Source organism: Cupressus sempervirens, chromosome 5 (genome assembly GCF_028749045.1).
Source record: "Cupressus sempervirens isolate cs-2001-9-10 chromosome 5, ASM2874904v1, whole genome shotgun sequence".
Taxonomy (NCBI): Eukaryota; Viridiplantae; Streptophyta; class Pinopsida; order Cupressales; family Cupressaceae; genus Cupressus; species Cupressus sempervirens.
Genome location: NC_143122.1, coordinates 228,573,454 through 228,595,628, shown reverse-complemented (window position 1 = coordinate 228,595,628; position 22,175 = coordinate 228,573,454). Strand labels below are relative to the sequence as shown.

The 22,175-nt window shown below is 34.5% G+C and overlaps 1 protein-coding gene across 1 annotated transcript in view; it reads right to left on the bottom strand.

Annotated features, from left to right (window-relative positions):
- Nucleotides 1-3,913: 3,913 nt before the first annotated feature.
- The window catches only part of LOC149555276 (protein disulfide isomerase-like 5-4), a 155,441-nt gene continuing 137,179 nt past the window's right edge, over nucleotides 3,914-22,175 (bottom strand). The window contains exons 13-15 of the mRNA XM_089829393.1: nucleotides 10,401-10,562; nucleotides 10,137-10,214; nucleotides 3,914-4,422 (exon numbers count right to left, since the gene is read on the bottom strand). Coding sequence (XP_089685519.1) covers nucleotides 4,345-4,422; nucleotides 10,137-10,214; nucleotides 10,401-10,562 — 318 coding nt within the window. The 3' untranslated portion in view covers nucleotides 3,914-4,344. The remainder of the gene's footprint in view (nucleotides 4,423-10,136; nucleotides 10,215-10,400; nucleotides 10,563-22,175) is intronic.

Here is a 22,175-nt window from a genome sequence, read left to right as displayed (position 1 = left end):
ATCGTTCTAAATACAAAACTACCCCATTTCTATTGCCAACCTTAAGGACATCCCTAGATCGAGATTATTAACCCTCCTAAGGATCTCAAGGTCTTGACTGATATATCGTCAATTCTAGTAGCATACTTAGTTACTTCTCCATCTTCTCAAGAGTGCACCCCTTAAGGTTCTTCTTGAAAGATATAACCTCTATCAAAGGCCCTATCCCATAGACATATGTTGACTCATCAGATATGTTGGCACATCAATCTCAAGCATGTCACTTAAATGGAGATTATATCAATCTCGCATATCAGCACTATAGAGATTATGGCAATCTCAGGCATGTCAGTTAGATGGAGATTATTAATCTCACATACCAACATTATAGAGATTATTTAATCTCAGGCAAGTCAATCAAATAGAGATCATCTATCTCTCCTACTAAAATTAGAGATTTCTCAAGCATGTCAACTAGATGGAGATCATCAATCTCTCGTACAAACATTGTGGAGTTAATATTAACCTCAACCATGCCATTCAAATGAGGGTTGTACTCATCTTTGATGCTAACACTGTAGTATTTAAGATCCATTTTTTCTCTATAAGAGGTCACATTGATCTCTTCATAATATATCAAGGAACATTGATGAATTTCACATCTATATCTATCTTGGAAATCCCATAATTTTATCAACCATTTGTAGAATTGTTATAATAATCCTTTCACTCAATTTGTTTATTCCTATACTCTTTGTCACTTGGTTAGATCCTTTAGTTACACATAAATTAAATGCTTAATTGATGGCTTTTGTAATTTGATATCTTCCTTACTCATCTAGCGGTCCTCACTTCAAATGTTTATTCCATCCCCTTTTTTTTTTCTTTTTTTATCTCAAGTAATTATGTTTCGTCTTTTCCCTTTGTCATCGTCCCACTTCTAATATGTGGGATCTGCCATGTCGTGACCCTTGGGTCACTCCTTATGAATTTTGGTGGTGTCCTTCACTTAATAATGTGTTTAAGTAATGGTCAACAATCATTATTCATTAATATTAATTAATAAAGTTATTCAATTTATTCCATTTAAGTAATTAGTAATTATATTATCAACATAGTTTATCTAGATAGATTAATTACTATTAATTAATTAATTAGAATTGTTCATTCAATTATCAATATGGTTTATCGTGACACCTTGAGTTGATTGAGTTGATTGAATCCATAACTATATGCATTCCCTTCTTATCTTAATTGAGGTTCATTGCCAAAAATAGTCAATAATTTTGGTCCACTTGCTAAGAGCTAAGGCAAACTCTTATTTTTGTGCCCAATATTTTGTTTTAATAGAGTAGTTGTGATGATAGTGAGGAGAGATGTATCTAGGGTATTCTCAAAGAGAATTTTTTAGTAATGACTTATAATCATTAGGGATTTCCACAATGAAGTTCTTTAGGGTGTGCATGTGTAGTATCACTTTGTCGGCAAAGGATGCAATGAAGATGTGTGCCAAGATTGGGGAACATGGAAGCAAATGAGTTTGTGAGCTAGATTTGTGAGAAATGAATAGGTAGATGATAAAGCTCTATGTTTAAAAAATAGCCTATTCATGAGATTGTGAGGATGCTTGGGGAGTTAGCTAAGGTCATTTTTAAAGTGGGGTTTCAAGATAAGATTGGATTTTCGCACAACTTTGACAAGTTAATTGTAAAAATAAACTGATATATTTCTGGATTCGATTGTGTAAAGATTTTTTACCATCAACGTTTCGAATCACACCAAGTGATCCATCATCAGAATGAAGAGAGCAAGAGATGTCAAGCAAAATGGGTTGCAGAAGTTGACTGACTCAAAGATATAGGGACTAAGGGAGGGGGATTGCACGCACACCGAAGAAGCCAAGTAGGGAGATGGTAGGATAGAAGACCATAAGTGATAGACTCACAGTCAACAAGGGAAGAAAGAGCAAGAGAAGTGAAAAGGAGAACTAAAGAAACAAATAGCCAGATGTAGGGTATGTAGCAAAAATGCACATCCCCACTAAAAATGAAAAGCAAAAAACAAAAATAAAAAGTCAATAAAATAAAAATGAAAATAAAATACTAAAATGTAAGTTGAAAATACATATATCAATGCATAGAAAACACCACAAGAACAAACTCCTAAATAAATATATAAATGAACATCCACACTAAGAACAAACCACATAAAAAATTAAAATTAAAAATAATGATAAAAAATAAAAATAAAAATAAATAATGATGATAAAATAAAGAAATTGAATACAAATGAAAATATGAATATGAATAAACATATCGAAAGACAAAAACATATATATATATATATATTTATTTATTTATTAACGTGTTAGATAGAACACATGCAAATGTAGTATATAACGAGTGTGTGTGTATCATTATATATATATATATATATATATATATATATATATATATATATATATATATAAAAGTAATGTTATGTGTGTGTGTTATTTGACACGTTATATGTATAGACACATACACATAAAAATGTATGTGATTTAGATGTGGGCAAATATAGACAAGCGAAAGGGGGAAACAAAATAAGTGAGAATGTGTATCTATATTTGCCCACATCTAAATCACATACATTTTTATGTGTATGTGTCTATACATATAACGTGTCAAATAACACACACACACACACACACACATAACATTACTTATATATATATATATATATATATATATATATATATATATGTTTTTGTCTTTCGATATGTTTATTCATATTCATATTTTCATTTGTATTCAATTTCTTTATTTTATTATCATTATTTATTTTTATTTTTATTTTTTATCGTTATTTTTAATTTTAATTTTTTATGTGGTTTGTTCTTAGTGTGGATGTTCATTTATATATTTATTTAGGAGTTTGTTCTTGTGGCATTTTCTATGCATTGATATATGTATTTTCAACTTACATTTTAGTCTTTTATTTTCATTTTTATTTTATTGACTTTTTATTTTTGTTTTTTGCTTTTCATTTTTAGTGGGGATGTGCATTTTTGCTACATGCCCTACATCTGGCTATTTGTTTCTTTAGTTCTCCTTTTCACTTCTCTTGCTCTTTCTTCCCTTGTTGACTGTGAGTCTATCACTTATGGTCTTCTATCCTACCATCTCCCTACTTGGCTTCTTTGGTGTGCGTGCAATCCCCCTCCCTTAGTCCCTATATCTTTGAGTCGGTCAACTTTTGCAACCCATTTTGTTTGACATCTCTTGCTCTCTTCATCCTGATGATGGATCACTTGGTGTGATTCGAAACGTTGATGGTAAAAAATCTTTACACAATCGAATCCAGAAATATATCAGTTTATTTTTGCTATGGATTGTGGAAATTTGATCTGTTTAAGTTAATTGTAGTCTTTGACACAAATTTGAAGGAACCCACAAAAGGCTTTAGGGGCCCAATGATAATACAATAGTACATTGAAAGGCTAATTTGTGGCACATGGAGACGCATTGTTGTGTTGGAAAGTTCACAATGGTGATTCGTGACTTGAGGTGCTTAAAAGATAGTTTGTCGTTGGCACTTTTTTTGCAAGATAGTTGATTGGTTTTACTTACAAGGTAGGCTATTTCTTTAAAATGTAGAAATGCTCATACTTTAAACCACACAGGTGTTCAAACACTAAGCCAAAAAGTAGCATACTGAAATTCAGAAACTCCTAGCCTTCCATTTAAATACTTCAAATTGAAATACAAAATGGGGATATTATATGACAATATATCCAAGCTCTTCTAGCCTCGATTATTAATGGCATAAAGATGTCAACGTCATTAGAACATTTGCATGCAAAACGAAAATATTACAAGTGATATAAAGACTTATTGACTCTGCAAACCTCTTAAAGCATGCTTGCTACTTCAAAACACTACAACAAATCATCTTATGAAGTTGAATTAATATTACCATTCATCACTGAAAAATGTTGGTTGCAATCCACTGAGTAGTGGATTAGGCATATGTAGTATTTACCAATTTTGCAACAAAATTCACTATCAAGAGGCCTTTTCTGCATGGACATATTATACATGCAGACTTCTGTAACACTCAACCAGATGAAGGCTATAATCAAGGAGCAATATGATTGCATGGCTCAGTAAAGATGTGCTGAAACCCCTCTAATAAATGAATTCTTATAGTTGAACGGGGAGCCCAATAAAGTAAGAAAAACTATCCCCTCTACAATTACTCAACTGAATGGCAGTATTCAAAGTTCCAAACTACATCCTATCCACTTGCCTATCTTACAAAAAAATTCTGTCAGGAGCCATGGAAATAAGTTGTTACTTGCACACATTTCTTGGTTTGTATGACTTAGAATTGCTTGCCAAGCTCCACTTTTTTAAGCAAACGAATTCCATTGTACCACATAGAGTCCAGGATACCTGCAACCTGTAAGAAATGTATAGAAAGAAAAGCTAAAGTCAGAAGGTTGTGAGCATATAAACTTCCTAGCATAAATATCCAGATTCTGGGGAAACAAGGAAATGCCATATAATATCCATGAAAAAAGTCATGCAAAATAGTTAAAGATAACGCCCCCCTTTTTCTGATAAATTTTAATTGCTTTATGATATACTAAGAAAATGTATTTCCTCCAGATTAAGAATATATGGCAAGGTTGCATGTGGACAGGAGTACTTGGGTACCTAGGGTAGAGGAACGGGTACAGGTACGACTATTTTTCAAAATAGGGGACGGGGGTACTTGGGTACATCAATTTAATATTTATTGAAAATCTTAAAATATGTGTCATGATAATGGTTTTCCAAAACAATAACAATTGCAGATTTAATGTATTGTTTTCACTGTTTCAGTTTTAGATTTGCAATATGTTTATAATAATAATATATGTTAAATGTTTATCTGCATAATAAAGAAGGCACACTTTATACATGAACAATTAAATTCTAAATCAAATAACAATGACATTGTAAATGATAAACTTCTGACTTGAACAGTGATAAAGTTTACTGCTAATCAGTATTGTATCAAAGTTTCAAACTGATTACATACTGAATTAAGCTTGATAAAGTTTAAACAAGCTGATACGCAAACAAAAATCAGAAATCTTAATCAGGGTTCTTAGTTATGATGTTCTCCAACGAGTACCCGGTACTTGGGTACATGGGATCCTAGGGGTCTGGATATGCGTACCCATGCAACCCTGATATATTGCAATGAATCTGCTTTTAACTTCGCTGATAGCATGAGAAGATAATGTCTATCAGCAAGGCGATTACAAAACAATGCTTCCTGATCTTGCCAAAGAAAATGTACTGGCTAATGAAATATATCTAGTAAAACCATCATAACTATCTGGAAGATCTGAAATCTGTATCATATTGCTTGTAGGTTAGGTGACAAGCATACAACGTCATGATCTGCTTCTTCTCAACCTCAAATTTCTTCCCTTCAGAGAAATGCCTTCAATAGCTTCCTGGGTGGATTTCGCTCTTAAATTTGGTGGGGTTTAACCAAAGATATTAAGTTCTCATCTTTTTATTGAGTTTTGTTCTTGCCCTAGTGGCCCATGTACACAACATTCGTTTAGAGGAATTCTGTAACAGTTCTGTTTTGCATGCTCTGACAGATAACATGATTTTTACACTCTTCCTCCAATGTATGAGCTGCAAGTTAAACCCTGAGTGGCTTTTTCAGCTCCCTTTGGCTAGTCTATGCTGGATAACTTACCCCTTGTCCAGTGATTGAAAAGGATTTATCCATTATTCCTAACTACTCGTATACCTTTCATTTTCATCATTCTCCAGATCATTAAGTGCCTTAAAGGGAATCGAACTGCCTAAATGTTTGGCTAGCCGAGTTTTTGGCTAACCTTTCGTTGTGTAGCCTTTTTCCCCCCTCACAAACAATTTTTGCATTGAGAGATTTTTCCTGGATTACAATTTATTCTCTCAGCTGTCCCCTTATCCCATGCTATCTTCATCTTTTCTTCTATACTTTTATTCATGATCTGCTGCTTTCATCTGTTTGTGTTCTTGCATGGTGGCCCTCCCAGGCAAACAGAAGCCCAGTAGTAATGCTCATGGGAAATCCCATATCTGAAGGAGTGTTCTAATAGTCTAGCAGTTTTTTTCACTCAATTCTTCCCATGTCCAGTAATATTTCATCTAGTAATGGTTTCGCCAAGTCAATGCTGATGCTTAGGCATATTTGAGAACATCCAATCACTTTGTGAAGTCATATAACATGATGCATCTTCTGATAGCACTACATATTTTCTTTAGATTAGCATTCTCAATATTCATTTCAAAGAAGCCAAAGTGTTTAACTATTGAAAGTTTCTATGAATCAACATATGAGGGCCTTCTCCTTAAGAAGCCATAGCCTATTTTCCATTTCATCTATTGGACATATGAGCAACAGTGAGGCTTACATTCGTAAGTCCCACTATTCGTGTTATGTAAAATCTTCAAATAATCTAATTATACGCTATTCTTTTCAAAATGATGTTGACAGTAATTTTCAACTTGTTTTGCATTTAAATCGTATTCAAAATGCATTTGGAACGTGAATTGTTCTCCCGCAACTTGGGAAACCCTCAAAACCCAGAAACAGTGAAATATTTTAAGAATGGCACAGTTGTTTAATATTTTTAGGGCACAACTACAAATGGGAGCTTATGAGGACATACATTGAAGGCACAACTAGTTACAAATTTGCAGTGAATTGCGGTATAGTGCATTTAGGTCAAATGCAAGCAATTTTTTACTATGACATTAGTACAATAAATTCTGTAACTTCATCCCATATTAGTATTTACTATTTACACAAAATACAACCAGCACATACAAACTAGATGAATGTATTGTTAAATAAAAATTTCAAAGTGCATGTCACAACGATCTTTAAATTTAAATTAACAAGATAAAAACTAAAGATAGCAGATTTCCACAATCTATAAAATGCTTCTTGGCAAGATTGTGTGTAAATTTTTAGCATAAATGTTTTGGATAAAACTCCATAATCCAACATTAGGATGAGTGAGTTAAGAATGCAAAGAGATGATGGATCGTAGAGTTCAATCTGAAACGTTGATGCTAGAAATTTACACACAAACTTGCCCAGAACCATATCAGTTACAAGATAAAAACTGTTAAATCTAACTTAGTTTGGTTTCGCTTCCATCAAAAGAGAGTATTTAAATGTTATCACAAGTGAATGGTCTATCTATATTCCAAAGTTATAGCTTCATTTTCTTTTCGTACTTTTATATTTTGTGTCTACTTTATCTGTGTCTCAGGGTTCGCCGAATTTTTCACTCCAGGTTCGAAATTCGGTGAACCCATAAAAAAAAAAATGAATTCATCAAAGTTCGACATAAATTCGTACGGTGGAAAAAAAAGGGTGTTTTTTTACTGTTTTATAGGGTTTTCGACGGCGGGGAATGCATCAGTTGACAATGGGGGCAATGCATCAATTGTTCAGTTGAAGATTTCTCGTATTTCTCTCTAAAATTGTTTTTGTCTGCAGTTGAAGATTGCAGGTGCAGTGACAGTGGCTGAGAAGTTTGTTGCTGTAGCCTGTTCGTCTGCCATTGCCTGTTCGTCCACCACTGCCACCCGTTCGTCCGTCGTCGTTGCCTCTTCATCATTCCAAATGATTTCATTCATTTCACATTGACTTTGTTTTGTTTTCTAAGGTGCTCGGTTATTTAGGTTTCAAAATTTATTTTAATTTATGTTTTTGTCATTTCTTTTATAATATTAAAATATTAAAATAAATTTATTATGATAGAAAACTTATATATTTTTTAATTTTAGAAACTATAAAATTGTTACCTGTAATAAGTTATTATTTTTATTATTTTATATTAATATAGTTTGATATTTGTATTACAACATTATAGTACTAAAATATTAGAATTAATTTTTACTATGATAGAAGACATTTCTTAAATTTTATAAACTATAAAATTGTTAACTGTAGAAGTTATATTTTTTTATTTTATATTGAAATCATTCCATATTTATATTAAAACATTATATTTATTTTTGTAAATAGTAAATAACATTTTTTTTTTGAAAATAGCATAAGGCAAATTTAATGTCGAATTTTTTTCGATTTTTTTGACTTGTCAAATTTCATCCGAACTTCATAGTTGTCGAACTCGAACTCGAACCTTGTGACTTAGTACTTTATCATGGTTTAAATTTATCTATATTCAAATGCTAGGATTTCTGTCAATATACTCTCACGCAGTTTAATTTTGTGTTTACTTCTTATCTATGTCAAATGTTGAATAATATTTTCAGTGAAACCGAGAGACACATCTCCACCAACCTAAGATACATCTCCAAGTCTTTTTGTGATGCCAAAGTGCTCAACTTTGGTAGACAACTTTACTTCACTGTCTCCCCATCTCCCACCAAGTTTACATGCGTCTCTTAGACATATCTTGCCAAAAACAGCCATAGAAGGCATTATAAAAACACACTAAACATTAATTTTCTTCTCCATTTATCATTGGAAGCACTATAGGTGCCTTAGAAGAGTGACATGCACATAAAACTGCAACCAGTTTTGCATTTACATTTGCTTTCAATTTTTCCCTATGTAAACCTCCTGCAGGCCTGCAATCATGGCATTCCATGAGACTGACAATCTGAGGTTCAAGTTCTTATTTATAAATTTTAAGCATTCACATTCCATGGGAATGCTTCCATATTTTGCATACATGTCTGCCAGCACATTTGGATGCAACTGCACTAGAGACATTTAGAGGGTGTAGGTTGTGTAGGCAGAGAGAGGTAGGATGCTGGTAGAGGTGGTGACCATGAGGACACAGGTAGTGATGGGCGGAGGTAGATCACAGGCTGATATAGACAAGATTTGCAAGCTATGGAGGGAGGTGGAGGATTTATGGGAGAGAGAAGGGTTCTATAAAAGATAGAAGGATTGACACAGCATTGTCATTGGATACAGAATTTATAGGATGCATAGAGGAATGTATCCTACAAATTCTTAGTTCTTATACTTTTCCATTTTTCTTGTTTTCAAAGTTATAATGCAATTCTTTGATATGGGAGTTGATGTCTAGTATTCCTCAACTAGGAAACAGGGAGACTTGGAGACTAGTTCTAGATGACTAGACGTCAACTCGCATTTCATGCAATTCTTTTAACTTTATCAACTTCATACAAAGCATTAAAAAAATCATTTAGCAGAAAACCTTACATGCTACACTTCATTATGTTACTCTTGACAAAGTTTTCATTAGGACAATCCATGGGCCAACTCTATTGTAGACAATTCATGGGCTAAAGTCTCTACCGTGTTTCCTCTCTATATCTCTAGCTTGTCTAAATATCTTTAAATTTCAAAATCAAGTAGTTTTTCTCTATTCTTCAATATTTTTAATGTTTTGTTTTTATATCTGATTGTTTTTCCTCTTTTTCCCCATTTAAATCCAGATTTTAATTTGCCGAGCTTTTCCTCAAAACTATGGAACCTTAATGAGCATGGTGATGAATCAACTGGAGTATATCATCTCTGCGGATTCAATATTTCTCATTACAAACCACAGATGTGATATTAGAACCGGATAGTAGAGATGGTTAGCTTTGTGGTGAGGCCATGACCTCTCCCTTTAGTGGTTCAAGAATGAGCTTGCTGGTTAGGGATGGTTGGTGAGGAATGATGCGAGATTAAGGGCAATGCTAGGGAGGTGGCAGGTGGGAGTTATAGAAATTTCCCTCCATTTCCATGTATTTCTCATACAACATAATTCAATATAAGAACCCAAGAATCAATGGAAGGAAGCTGATTGTCATGAAAAATCATATCAATGGTGGTTTAGTTGAAGGTCAGTTAAAATAGTCAAGTTCAAAATTTGACTTTTTATATTCTGCTATATACTATTATGGCTTCACTTTACAACATACATGCCCAATGAAAATTATGGTGGTATCCAATCCTAAGATTGCATCCCAGAGTTTCAAATGTTAAGAGTACATATGAACATTCACTGAAAAACAGCATACATAAAATTGAATTTACAACAAACTGAAAATGAAAACAAAAAAATACAACGTAAACTAGTTACATACTAGTAAACTAATCAAGTAAAAGTGTTAAATTAATACCGTGAAAACACCACCAATGATTGCACAAACGTTGGTAATAAAGTGCGAAAATGACTTCTTGTTTTCTGTCACTAAGACCTGATCCAAGTTAGGAAAGAATGTTAAAACTATAGAAAAAGATAAAAAGTAAATCTACTTTCACTTGAGAAAACTTGGATGTAAAACAAATAGGACAGCTATTTCATCGACATGGAAAATAACTCAAGAACACAATAAAGACAGTCCACTTAAGTATGAAATATGCGCCCAAGTCAAAGGACCAACCTGCATTGGTGAGAGTTCAAAATGAAACTTTGCAGCAGGGACAGAGGCAGTTTGCATCATACTGCTGTGAGCAGTATACTCATAATCCTCAAGCAAAACTCTATTTTTGTCAATTCTGTTTGATACTAACTCTGTCTTAACAACTTGAAGATAATGATCAACCTGCAATCAAGTAACTGTTAGCCAGAAGGTTCAATGTTGCAATGACACCATCAATTAAATCCCAAAATATAATTTTGAATGAATATTAATTAAGCCTCTCATGTTCAATATCCTATGTGCACATATCTTCAAACATTTTTATCCATACAACTCGGTCATTCAATACCATACAAATTTGATAAGATTTCCCTCTAGCTTATTGCACTTTGGTTTGTATGCGATTTTCTAGTTAACATAATCTTCAATCATTTCCAAGTAAATAAAACATTTAAAATGCATGAACCTTTAAATTTTATAGTAAAATCTTACCCATATACTAAAGCCAAATCTACCATCAGGCACTCTTTATATTATATATGTCCATCCAGTATATTAGAATAAAGTAATTCTAGGAACTATAGGTCAAAAGAGAATACTCCCAGATGTGGTCAGGTTTCAATTATGTATTGCTGAGCATTTTGTAACACTAGTATTATAGTAGACAGTTTTCTGCTTCTTGGGCATTTTGCAATCCTGTATGTAATTCCAATGTTTTGGTTATCCAAAAAATAGGCACAGAACTTAAAACTTGTGCCTGAGGAATATTAAGCATCATTAGTAATTAATCTTTAAAAACTAACCAAAATGACAACCATGCGGACAGATCAGGACACAGATGTGTAGGGCTGAATTCATTACAGAACCTGTCAAGGGATAGACATCTTGATGTTGAAATGATCTAACATGTTTTTGGAGTACTACATGTCATTTTCTATCTTGACATAGTCTATTCCACACAAGTACTTCTTCAATTTTTAAAATTTTATATGATATAAAATATAGAAAATACCATACAGTATATGAATATTCTAAAATACCAATAATTTTTAAAAATTGCTACAACCAAAAGACGCAAACATAAACCATCACAGAAATTGAACAAAAGAGCTCAAGGATAAATAAAACTCACAAATTACGCACAATAATGTCATCTTCTCTTTAACTGAATAATGCCACAGAAAAACACAGATGTCTTTTTACCTACTTTATGTAATTTTATTCTTTGTAGATAAGCATTTCTTAATACTTATTCCATGTATTAGCTAGGCTGTATTAGGGTAAGTTTACATTTTTCATATTTTTTTAATGTGTAGGTTTTTTGGTGACTTAAAAAGTTGCAGACAGTGGGAGCTGCCCTTGTATCCCCGGGACAGCCAAGGGATATCATAATGTCTCTCAACTCTCCCAGGAATGTAAGGACATTCATCACTTGTATAAAAAAAAACCACTCAAGATTTTAGAAAATCTAAAAATACAAATTAAACCCTAAAACAACCTAACTAATACATGGACTAAGGGAATGGTTATCCACAAAATAGAATATTACATAGAGCGAAGATGTTAGAAAACATGTCTTAAACTTTGCTCCTAATGTTGAGATTACACAAATGCAACTTTCAGGTCATACAATAAAAAAATCAATTTCTAGGTTATAGAGAGAATATTTTGCCAAAAAAATACCCAGGTTTGTTCAACGTTGGTTTCTTGATTCCCACTATACAGATCTCTTCGAGCATCCCATTGAAAAAAAAGGTAGAACCCAATTGGCCACCCAAATAAAAAATGTTGGCCTCTCAAAAGTGGACCTCCAACATTGGAAATGTATAACAATCTATGATGCATAAGAGAGCTATGAGAAAGAGTTGGCCAACATACAGCGTGTCATAAGCCATCTTCGAATGGAGATAATAGAGCCTAAATGGAGCTCTCAAATTGGTGAGTAGTTTTTGATGAACTTATGGCAGGTGGAAGAATTATGTTATTTTAAGCTCATGGACTCATCTTGGAAATTGGGTTCTAGATATTTAACAAGGTATTTGGGAGTCATATTTTGGGCGTTTTTAATTCATGGATTTCTAAATAACACTTATTCATCTCATGTATTTTGCCCCCTGTTGGTTGAGTGCTTGAAATGAACGTTCTAAAAGTGTCATAAATATTGTTATGCTACCCAAATTACTCAAGATCTCTAGTTAGTGATGCACATATAAAGGCTTAGACTTTGCAAGTGTATTGTAACCTTTGATTACTATGTCAGACATTGAATTGGTTCGGAGTGTGGGTTTCTCTCCGAAAAGAGATTTCCCTTTGTAAGTCACTATGTTATGGATATTGCTTTTGTGTTTATTTCCTTTTCAGTAGTGCAATTAGTTTTATTTTTGCACATATCTCCTCTCATAGATAAGTGTACGAAATATAGTTCATACCTTGCTTCATATAATTTGGTCTAACAACAAGATCACCTATGATTCTTTGTGTTTAAGTTAAGGGATTTCTCATATTAATTTTGAATTAAGAAAGAGCTTGCACAAAAAAATTATTGTTGTAATAGCAAGCGTATCAAGGATAGCAAAGGAGGAGTTCCCAAGCACAAATGTCGAACATTACAAGTTTCAGATGAAGGATATATTTGTGGATAGAAGTTTATGGGATGCATTGGATCAAGAAGATCATGATCTCATCACTCTATTAAGTAGATGTAATATTGTTCGATGTGCATCAAAGAATCAAGAGACTACTATGGTGAACCTTCAAAAGAATCTAGTTGAGAATCATTAGGCTAAATCCTTAGTAAGCAAGTTTTCCTTAAGAAGTTGTGTATCCTTAGGATGGGAGATGGTAGTTTTGTGGCCAGACATCTAACTACATTTGATATGATCATGTTTAAATCTCACTCTATTAGAATGAAGATGGATAAGAAATGTAGCAAGACATTGTTATGTTCCTTGCTAGACCTTTGGAATATGATGGTGATTCGGTCTACTACTTTTAAATTCAAAATGTATTAGGCAATTGCATCATACTTTTGAAGGAGATGTAGAGATTTCTAACTCACCCAAGGAGACCCTATCTATTTGTGGAAGATCAAACGAGAAAGGCAACAAGAAACTCCATATTAGACCAAGGAAAAAGTTGGAATTGCGGCAAGCCTAGCCATTTTAGAAGAGACAACAAGGAAGAAAAACAAAGAACAATTATAATGATAAATCTGACAAGTCCTAATATGATGGTGAAGTCTTTGTTGTGGCCTTGGCACACATGCATGAGATGATGTGCAATTGATAGACTCTAGTGCCTATCTTCACAGACTCAAGCACATCCAAATACGATACAAATCAATAGGGGGTGCATTTGGTAACTAGGGTAATATTAGATAAAGGAGAAAGTGCACAAGTTATTATGCAAGGACATATGCCAAAAAACTGGATGACAACATTGGATGAAGCTTCGAAAAGTATGTTACAAGGGGGAAAGGTTGGTTAGTTCCAATTTTTACAATTGTTGTAGGATCAAAGATGGTGCAAACCACATCATACAACACACTTGCTATCAATGGAAAGTGAGAGTCAAGATCTATGCAAAAGAGAGGAATAAATACTACATATGTTATTAATATAGAGAGCATCATTATTACTCAATGTCAACTATGGTGCACAAATAATCTCAATGGTCATCCTCCAAAGTTCAAGTCTCCAACATAAAGAGAAAATATGCTCCAAACGTCTTATTTTAATCCTAGAGACTTCAAGCTTTATTTGGTTCAAATGGTTTCAAATTAAGATGGGGAAAAGAAAGAATTCTTGGTGCAATATATGGACCATTAAGTAACAATCACATTCAACACTAACAATTTCTAGAGTATTTGGGGTGCCTTGTATGAAGTTTTCTACAAAATTAACACCGTTGATATCACCCATGCATAGAAAAAAATTGTTAAAAACTTTGCAAGGACAATTTATTCAACAAAGAGCTTTACAATACATAATATAAGAGGAACCATGGGCTGAAAAAGGATTACTTCGCTATGATGAAACACTACATCATTAGGTCTGCCAAAAGGAATGTGTAAATTGGCTGAAATCTTGTCTCTCCAATTCAATATATTTGTCCCCCTAAAACATGCAAGATGTTTACAAGCTCCCTCTTTGACAAATAAAAATTGCCACCAATTGTGACTTATAATTCCATCTGGCCATCCAGCTTTAGGTGGAGCTCTCTTGGCATTCAAATAGCTGAAGTAAAGGGGGCAAAACCAAAGAGTGGGCATACGATGCATTATAAAAAAACTGACACCAACAGAATCCTTGTCTAGAGAAACAACACCTGCCAAAGACGAGGACAACAAAGTAGATTTGGAAGTTGAGGGGATGAAATATCCCAAATATCTATTTACCCGATTTCTACCTCAAGATAATTCTTAAAACATAAACATATGAAGATGTATTATAAATCAACAATATAGAACCGTAGATTCTCGTAAAATCCCTAGAAATATACTATTGCATTATACATCAGCAATACAATAACCAGCATTCAAAATACAATCTTAAACACAGTTTTATAGTCAATTTGGAATACTAAGAAAAGAACCTGTAGGCATGGACGAGACACCTAATGTGACTTCTCCACGAACAATGGGCTTGCGTCCACTAACCACCAGCACTAGCGTTTTCGTGCTCCCATTGGATGAAAGATGAAGCTCTCCAAAAACTCTCACAAGAGAAACTAAATTCTGAATCATAAAATCAAGCCTCCCAAATGAATCTCTCTCCTTTTTAATCCCCAAAGCTGTGACTCTTCGACTCCCTTCCTATCTTTTCGTCATATCTCTCCTTATCACTTTTAGCCCACTTTATACTACTAAATTGACCTTTTATAATTTTAATCCATGCTTTCATAGTCAATTTTAATATTATATGAATATGTCCTTAAATTTTCTAATGTCACAAAAAGGGGACATTACAAATCTTCCCTCCTCGAGATTGCTTGTCCTCAAGCAATCAGTACCAGGATCCCATATGAATCTACAAGTAGCTCTAAAGCCCAATCTAAAAACAAATCCTACCACACTGCGAAGAAAGGTGTCAAAATGCAACCTTCCCATCAACCAAATCCTTGGATCCCATGTTAATCTATGAAGTATCGTTGCATTTGTAGGTCGTTCAACTTTGATCATCATTGCATCAAGTCTCAAAATGTGTAGAACTACAACAAAATCCTCAAAATGCCATAAATACATATGGTTAACCCCTGGATCCCAAACCACCCCATATGCATGTTCAACCAGAACAACCTGATGTGTGCTACCATCATATACAAGAAGATCCCCAATCCGACTAAGAATCTTACTCCAATTGAGATCACAAGCACCATTGTGGCCAAATCAAATGTGTGCCAACCAACTCCTGGAAACATTGCGAACCATGGGAATGTTCCTCCTGGATCCCACAAACAAAAGGGCCATCCATCTCCCCAACTATATGTACTATATTGCTATTTTGTACCCATGGTGGAGTACTCCAACTGCTCAACTATCACAACGTAGTCTCTCTCACTGTTTGCACTCTAGCTATATTGTTAATCACATCGTTATCCCAGGCTGATTTGTAATCAGCGTCATGTCCCTCTATCAAGGTAGCAACCTCTTGGTTGCAACAATTGTCAATTCGGAACTCCTAACCAAAATCAATGTACCATTGTCGAGCTCAAAGAGTAGGTTCTCCATTATCCAATCAGCATCTACTGTTAACAAAAAGTTGTCTACAAGTTCAATGTGATTTGAAGTTTTGGTACTTGGTCTTTTGGGACAATCATCCAAGTCATAAGTTTGTTGAATGCTATCAAATTCATTAATTACTTCTTGGAAGAACTCCTGCCTCTCTTTACTCTCATGCTCTCGAGAATGATTTGTGATCTCATGCTTTATGAGCGTACTTAATATCCCTGTTGAGCTCCATAAGCTCATTATTTCCTTTACTCAACTAATCAACATAAATTCCAACAACCTTAAGAATATAATCCCTGTCGGAAAGCAAGCATAAATAATTTGATTTCATAGATTCAAGGGCTGTTTTGACTACCTACAAATCAACAATAAGTCAATCTCCTTCCACTCCCTTTTGAGCCTTCCTATAGAGATCCTCAACCATCCTATAAGTGTTGTCATAATGTACCAAAGATGCCACAACCATGTCTTCACTAACCTTCAAATGCTTCTTTAAGGCATGCATCTCATTATTGTCATGTTGAAGCGGCTCATCGTCTTGCACTGTCATCTTGGATTGTTCCTCTAAATTTATATCACGTGATAAGAAACGTATGGTTAATCACACAAAGACTCCAACATGCTATTACTTCGAGTACAACCATCCTCACCAACATGTTTTTCAAAGCTAACCTCCAAAATACCAACATAGAAATTTGTATGTTCCTTATCCTCATCTCAAATTATCTTATCTACATTTTTCCCTGCACTGGTCTGAATTTCTTTTGCCTCCTCTTTGTTATTACGATTTTCACAAACAAGATCAGGTGTACCAGTGTCCTCACATGTCAAGCAACTTTGTTCCTACCTCATAGGAATTCCTTTAACTTGTGAACACTTCAAGTTCTTCACTATAAACTGCAAAACTTTCTTCAACACCACATCATTGTAGGTTGTTGTAGATGTTATTCACATAATCTCATTGAGACAAGAAGCAACCACAAGGTTAACCCGATTATCTAGATGCTCCATAAAACCTAGGTTGGACTAAGGTCACCATCGAAGGTTGTAAAGCCCAAATTAAGACTCTACAATCTACCTGCTCTACATTGGTCAAATAAGTTTCTACCTCTTCCAATTTGGAGGGAACATCATTTGAGGATTCCATGGGTTCTAGTTTCAAACCAAGGGCGTATAACCAACCAAAATCTTTCTCTTTCTGCAAGTCTCTTAACTGAGGGCCATTGAATGTATTGTTAAATTCTTCCAAGATAACACTGCTTTTCAAATCTTCCATGATTGTAACTACAACTTTTGTAATGGGTTGATTAAATCACCTGTTTGTAGATTTAAATACATTGAAGACTTGTTGAAAATATTCCCATATATCCTGATAATTATGAACATAGCATTTGTCAAACTGTAGGCATACTACCCCGAGTTAGTTGCCTGAAATCTTTCTAGGAGATTGCAGGTTGGGATTAGATTGATTGTATGTGTGAACAGATTATTGGGACTTGTTACCATGCAGAGGTACAACTTCCTAATGTTGTATTCTGCAATACTCAAAGAGTAGGGCTCAGGAAATTCTTTTGCGTTCTCTAGGCTTCTAAAGGAAGAGTGGTACAATCATGTGGTCCCTGATAGAAAACAAACAAAGCTAGGAACATTGAAGGACTTCCCAGTAATACGTGTTCTATCTAAAACATTGTGCACATGCCTTCCACCATCATTCGAGAGAACAACTACGTATAATTGCACCCAAATGATATTCGTGATCCCCTGTCAAAAAGCCCTTGCTGGATTAATCACTCTTGGCAAAAAGAAAGATCCGATATGTTCTCCCCATCTCAAACTGTTGAGGCCACCCCAAGCTTGCAAATTATGACAGCTTCATTTGGATTTTGGAAATTACCGCAGGGCACAATATATAAAATTATGAGTCAAATATTAATACTTCTTTAGAGAAAAGAGTCTCAATACTGATAATGCTTCCAATTCAAATATCGCACACTTCATTGCTACTAATGAAGACTGCTTCTGCACAAGAATTTATCTCAAATCTATTTTGAAATAGCATGAAATTTGGAAGAAATCCATTCTACTGATCATTCGCCGGTTACACTTTGTCTCGATAGCCATGATTATTGCTATACCTTCCTAGGCTCGTTACTATAGTTGATAGGTGGCTCCAACTTTTAAAACTGTCGACGCTTAATTAATGCCCTCTCAATTTAGTAACACTTTGTGACAGTTATAACAGGTGGGTTCAATATTAGTTTCCATAAAAGAAGGCTCTTTGAAATCTATCAATGTCTAAGATGTAATGTTTCAATTTCTTCCAGCAATTCCAACCCATGAATGTGTGACACAAAGAAGATTCAGAAACTCTCCCTTGGAATACTCATGCACCAAACATTACGATAATTCTTAAACGTTTCAATGTCTTAAATATTAGGAATTGAATTAATACAGCTAACACCAATACTGAGTCGGGCCCCCACAGTTCTCTTGCCACCTCGATGTTTAACCTCAATACTTTAGTTGTCGTTTCTTTACCTTGAGCAACCCTATTTGAATATCCTTGGAAAGAAGTTCTTACAAGTATTGTGCATTCATTGTGAGACTAACCTCCTCTGATGGGTTATGATTCCACACTCATGTCTACTCTCAACAATCTCCAATCTCACAACCCGATAGTTGAAGCTACTTACAGTTAACACTGTTGACCCCTTGCAATGCTTCATTCCAATCTTTCATGTTCCACTAAAGTCCAAAAAAAATAAAAATTGTTTCACACAATTATCACTTGGCATTGTTTGTAACGCTCCAACAACTCACCGAAATCTCTCTCCATCTCTCTTGGTTCGAATAGTACCTAGGCTAGACTGGTGAATTTGTAACATCTTAACCAAGAACTGTCTCACCAAATCTAACAACAATACTAGAAAGGGAAAGTGCGTCGTATCTCTCACCCTAGGCATCTCACGATAATGGTGATGCTTCATGTGCAAAATCGCTCTTGGTTCTCTTGCAGATGACCAAGCTAGAGATGTTTCTGAAACGATGAACTTGAACTGAATGAAATCTCGCAATTATCGCTCTTACTCCCATTCATCACACTTTCAAGGACTACAAACTCAAATCTCAGTTATGTAAAGATACAGCCCACACAAATAGCAATGTCGTGCACTAGATTAGAAGTAGTCTCAGTCTATTCAATATTGTTGTTTGGACTTCCCTTTGATATTCAGGGCCATGCACCTCAAACAATAACTTGCAAGCCTCCTCTCGATAAAACTTAAAGAGTAAAGCAAGCCCTCTCTATCGTCAATCTGCAACAATCCTTCCATTTGCTTGACCAATGTTTGCTTCAGAGTGTTTTGAACTACATATGCATTGCCTCTCAATAGACCTAGCTTCGCAAAGACTCGTGAGGATATAGTTCGGTCTGTGATAACCATCTATTGTATCTCAATATAACTGTTTTAAATTTTACATAACTTCTCCTTTTTTCCGATGTTTGAGCATTTATTTATTTTATACAATCATTGCCTGTACTACAACCTTTATCACTCAGTAAATCTAGCCCCACAGATGCCCACTTCGAGATGAAGGTTAATCCATTCCAAAGTATTTGCTAAAATATTCTCCAAAATTAGGGAAAAGTAAGCAAAACTTATATAAACAATAAATCTTCACGCTTAATATATTCACCAAAAATATTTCAAGACCCACAGAGCAGGATTTGAATTGCTTCTTCAAACGATCACGACTGATGCAAATATAAAGATCAGGACTACAAATGCTCCTTAGCTCTATTCCTTTAAAAAAAAACAATTGTTCCTCTTGAATTGAACTTAGATATGCAAATTTGACCCTTCATAAATTTGTCTCCGTTATAACTTCACAGGCTAGCAAGAAAGCCAACTCTGATACCACTGATATATCCCTAATAGATATTTACCCGATTTCTACCTCAAGATAATTCTCAAAACATAAACATTTGAAGATGTATTATAAATCAACAATGTAGAACTGTAGATTCTCATTAAATCCCTTGAAATATGCTATTGCATTATACATCAGCAATACAATAACTAGCATTCAAAAGACAATCTTAAACACAGTTTTATAGTCAAATTGGAATACTAAGAAAAGAACATGTAAGTACAGACAAGATACCTGTTGTGACGTCTCCACGGACAATGGGTGTGCGACCACTGTCTAGTAACACGAGGGTTTTAATCCTCCCGCTGGATGAAAGCTGAAGCCTTCCGAATAACTCTCGCAAGAGAGAAACTGAAATCTGAATCATAAAACCAAGCCTCCCTAATGAATGAGTCTCTCCTTTTTAATCCTCAAAATCGTGACTTCTTGACTCCCTTCCTATCTTTTCGTCTTATCCCTCCTTGTCACTTTTAGCCCACTTTATAATACTAAATTGACCTTTTATAATTCTAATCCACACTTTCATAGTCAATTTTGACATTATATGAAGATGTCCTCAAATTTTCTAATGTCCCAAAAAGGGGACATTACAGGAGAAGTAACTATCATCTCTTTTCAAACCACTACAAACAAATGCCTTAGCCTACTAGGAGCTCCTGCAGATACATTCTGTTATCCTCTTGTAAGCCCCCTACAAGGTGTAAAAGAGCCCCCTCTTCAAGTTAATGTCTAGGAACTAGGATAGCACTATGAATAAGATAAGTTCAACCCAACAAGAGTCAAACCAAGACAAGTAACATGATGCTTTCAATATTTCATCATCTATGCATTAAGAGTCACAGAGTACTTCATCTAGTAAATAAGATATCATTTCCATCAAAATTTCAACACCAAATGATACAAATTCCCTTTATATGATACAGCAATGTATACGAGACGTGGCACAAATGATGTTTGATGTAGTTAAGATGGTACAACGACAAAATGGTTCTCATTCTCCTCTTCTGACTTAGGAGGCTTGGCTGATTCAGTAATTTGCAGGAGTGTCTTATTAGATTTATAAAAGTCATCTATCATGGATGGGCAAAGACAAGAACTTCTTAAAGTAAAAGTAGCTGGACTCCAACAAAGATATACCCATTCTTGGGTAGTTCAAACAGGCAATTTTCAGCAGTTCTATTCCTGATTGTGAATAGATTTTTCTATCTTTATCTCATACTTCAAACAGAAATGGCTTCCCAATGTCCAAGCATAGCTGAAATCTATGAAGCAGTTTCTACTAAAAAATTGTACAAAGCTCAAGCAACAATGGAAAAGATTTCAAGCACACCTTCCAACAAGCTCAATTGACAAGCTTAGAGAATACTGCATTCGCACAGAAAGAACAATAGGTACTAAAGCTTAGAGCACCCAATTAAGAGAGACAAATACAAGATATGGAAGCAACGCAGATTGTCAAAAATGAAAATCACAAGATGAAAAACAAAGCTCAATGCTAGAATTAAGGAATTGGATGAAAAAAGTACCTTTACTGAAACTGATTTGTGCTTCAGTTTAATTGATAATGAAACCACACATATTAGCTGTCATCAATAGAAACCTATGCATTTCCTCATATATAAGGGATATGTTGGCACTGGTCCAGCATCCCTCAGGGGGTTCGTGACATGGCTTAACCACCTCCTATTTCTTCTAGAAGTCTAGTGGTTATATCAGGCATTGACAGGTCGATCTTTTGGTGCAATGGCAACCCTAGAGGTTAAAACTTAACGAGATAACTATTGTAATCAGTTTAATAGAAGTGATATGGTGAATAATTCAACACTTGGTATTCTAGGTTATCCATATATTTTAAAAGACTAGCAGCAAACCAGGAGAGGATCACATGAATAGAAATTAGTTAATATGTAAAAGATGCCATGCAATACGAGAATGGTGATACAAGAAGGCTTCAGATAGATCCCACATCAACAATGAGCACTTCTGGTGACTCCATACTACTTGATATAAAAAAGTAATATTTATATTGGGCATATACCATTAATATTCATTAACAACAGAGCAAAACTCAGATTAAGATCAACATAAATATTAGACCCATGCATTAGAAGAATGGTGAGACAAGAAGGCATCAGATA